Source organism: Dermacentor silvarum, chromosome 10, assembly GCF_013339745.2.
Source record: "Dermacentor silvarum isolate Dsil-2018 chromosome 10, BIME_Dsil_1.4, whole genome shotgun sequence".
NCBI lineage: Eukaryota > Metazoa > Arthropoda > Arachnida > Ixodida > Ixodidae > Dermacentor > Dermacentor silvarum.
The window spans coordinates 103,338,572-103,341,342 of NC_051163.1; the positions used below are offsets into that span (position 1 = coordinate 103,338,572).

At 45.2% G+C, this 2,771-nt stretch overlaps 1 protein-coding gene across 1 annotated transcript; it reads left to right on the top strand.

Annotated features, from left to right (window-relative positions):
- The first annotated feature begins 254 nt into the window (after nt 1–254).
- Nucleotides 255–2,092, top strand: LOC125940529 (uncharacterized). Its single transcript, XM_049656791.1, has 2 exons — nt 255–567; nt 1,627–2,092. Exons 1-2 carry the CDS (start codon nt 405–407, stop codon nt 2,082–2,084), a joined length of 621 nt encoding a protein of 206 aa, XP_049512748.1. The 5' UTR covers nt 255–404; the 3' UTR covers nt 2,085–2,092.
- Nucleotides 2,093–2,771: the final 679 nt, after the last annotated feature.

Here is a 2,771-nt window from a genome sequence, read left to right on the forward strand (position 1 = left end):
CTTCTGACCAACGCGTCATTGTTCTGACAGGTTTTGATAGCCGCGTACGCCAGAAACATGCCCGGGAAGCTGTTTTACTGCGACGACGAAAAGGACCTCGTAACAGAGCTTGTACGAAAGTACAAGTGTTCAATCGAGAACAAGAAATCCGATACCGTGTCGCTGACGAGAAAGTTGAAGGCATGGGAAGCTTTGACTGCCGAGTTCAACAGCTCTGAAAATGTGCGGCCGCGCACTGTCGCCCAACTACGGAAGCTATGGGACAACATGAAGCAGCGATGGAAAAGAGAAAAAGTAAAGCAAATAAGGGATGCCATGGCTACAGGTAAGATTGTGCCATATTAGAGTTTGTACTTGTGTTCGAGCCGGGGTCTATTGCAGGAGGTGGGCCGCCGCCGGAACCGATGGATGATCGGCTGTTGCAGATCGAGGCTGCAGTTCCCCATCTGTCGGAACGGGTCAACAACCCCTACGATAGCGACCGACCACCATCAACGCAACCGGGCGATCGCGTGGCCGATATAATCGCCAGAATGACCCAGAGCAACGAGGAGGACAGTGACGACGGTCAGTGACGACCGGCCTCTACACGCAATATTACAGTGTGTGTTTCTGTGACATTGCTAGATTTGATAAATCGTTGTGCATAGCTCACCGGTGTATACGGTGTGTCGAGACAGCTACAACGCACCTGCACGTAATGCCGCCGAAGCGTGCATTCAATGCTGTTTAACTTCTACTTATGCAACGACCAGTTATTTCATGCAAATGGTAAAGCCTCGCTTTCACTGATTCCCACAGTGTGTGGGATCTGTTGTCTTCACGGTGTTGAGTAAACGAAAAAAAAAACATGCAGGCAGAGTGAGGGCAGAAGCACTGTGTCACGTTTGTTTGCATGGCACTGCTTATCCATTATGATGTTAGCATTATTATGCATACCAGCTACGCAGAGCTATATATATAGTTGGTAGCACCTTCAGAATGCAAAAAAATAGAATACACGCACAAGTATGCAGAAGTTCTTTTATTCCTTGGTTATTTGTGTGGCCAGTATGTGCATGTTTTATTATGCTGTGAAACCGATACCAAGCAGTGTTATGCATGCGAACAGTAAGGTCACTCACCACTTACTGAAATTTCATCTTTCTTAGGCACTGCCTCAAACACGGCGCACCATATCTACATGTAGAAAGATGTGGCTGTATAAAAATGTAATTTTGATGCAAGAAAAAAGCCATAGTGCCATAATAATACTCTTAATCCAAACGTATCCATGTTTCTTTATTGTGTGGCCTTGTGCACGTCAGTTTTTCTGGGCTCTTGAATGCACCAGTAGTATACAAACCACAATGAGAGCCAAGTGCAAGAGGAAATGTGCAGGGTCCTCTATTTTCTTGTGTATAAGGACCATGAAATAAGACACTACCACATTCTCCGTGGCCTACCGCTTAGTTTATATGAGTACGATATTTAGCTTCAACTGTAAGCACTTGAGAAGGCCAAATAAAGCACAAACAGCGGGCACTGGTATTCAGTCAATTTTTATTTCACAGTATGACAGAACACTACACAGCAGCATAGATAATTGTCTTTGTATTTCCAACAAATGCATTTTTATTTTTGCAGATCGTACCCTGGAATTAAGCAGCACTGACTATTTGTACATGGATTCTGCAAATGCAAGATCCCCGTTACCAGCAGACCCTACTGAGGGCTCATCTGAGCCTGTGCAAGCCACACAGCAAGCCTCTCAGCCGACTCAGTGCACTACAACCCAGTCAGCGTCGTCGCACGAAACAGCGGTTAGCCGGCGTGCACTTTTGCAGCAGACGCTATCCACTGAACTGGACTCCCGGCTGCAAGCGTTGCAGGATGAAAGATTTCAAAGAGCCACAGAGCACAAAGCCAGAATGAGAATGATGCAAGAGGAACATGGATGGAAAAGACAGCAATATGCTGATGAGGAGAAGAAAAGAAGTTATTTGCACAGGATGCAATTGCGGCTTCTGAGGGCTAAACTGAAGGTCTCCTCAATGAAAGCGGAAGTTCTTGCCAAGCAGCTGGCCGGTGATGAGGCAAACTAGCTCTAAATAAACAAGTATTTCGTGTAATGTTCCATTTGAGCCTTTACTCATCAATTATATATAGGAAACAGGACATACACATTACATAAAACGACGAATGTTTACATGTCCTGTAATAGCACACTAGTGGTGTCATCATGTTATAATGGTCTGTGGTTTGTTCAGTCTATCTCCCCATTCTGGTGAGCTGCAGTGCTCGAAAAGCGTCTCTCAATGAGCCGCCTTCGCAGCTGGTTGCCACGAGGAGTGTCAGCTGGTGCAGGCCCTGGTTCACTTGCTTCTTCTTCTTCATTGCCATTCAACCACAAATCACGCAATTTAGATGCCACATTGTGAAGTGGTGCACATGCTGTTATTATTGCACATGTCCTCTCCTTTTTTGTTTGCAGCTTTGTCTTCAGGCAGCCAAACCGCCTCTTCCAAACTCCAAATGCTCTCTCTATTGAGTTACTCGTTTTGATTTGGCTCTTGTTGTATCTGCACAAAAGTACACAAAGTTACAGCAGAATTAGTTTAGATAAATCTGTCGGCCTGTTAGACCACAGATGAGCTTAATTATTCGAACAGCTGTCGTACATTCGCATCAAAACTGTATGTTAAGTAGTGCGTTATGGCACTACATAAAGTGCATGGCAGTTTTTGAGCAACACGTAACAAAGGGTACACTTTCCAGCTGCACTGTTTCAT

Excerpts from the sequence above, each read along its gene's own strand:
- LOC125940529 (XM_049656791.1), top strand. The coding sequence starts at position 405 with ATGGATGATCGGCTGTTGCAGATCGAGGCTGCAGTTCCCCATCTGTCG. Across the intron at positions 568-1,626 it reads CGAGGAGGACAGTGACGACG|ATCGTACCCTGGAATTAAGC; the intron begins GTCAGTGACGAC and ends TTATTTTTGCAG.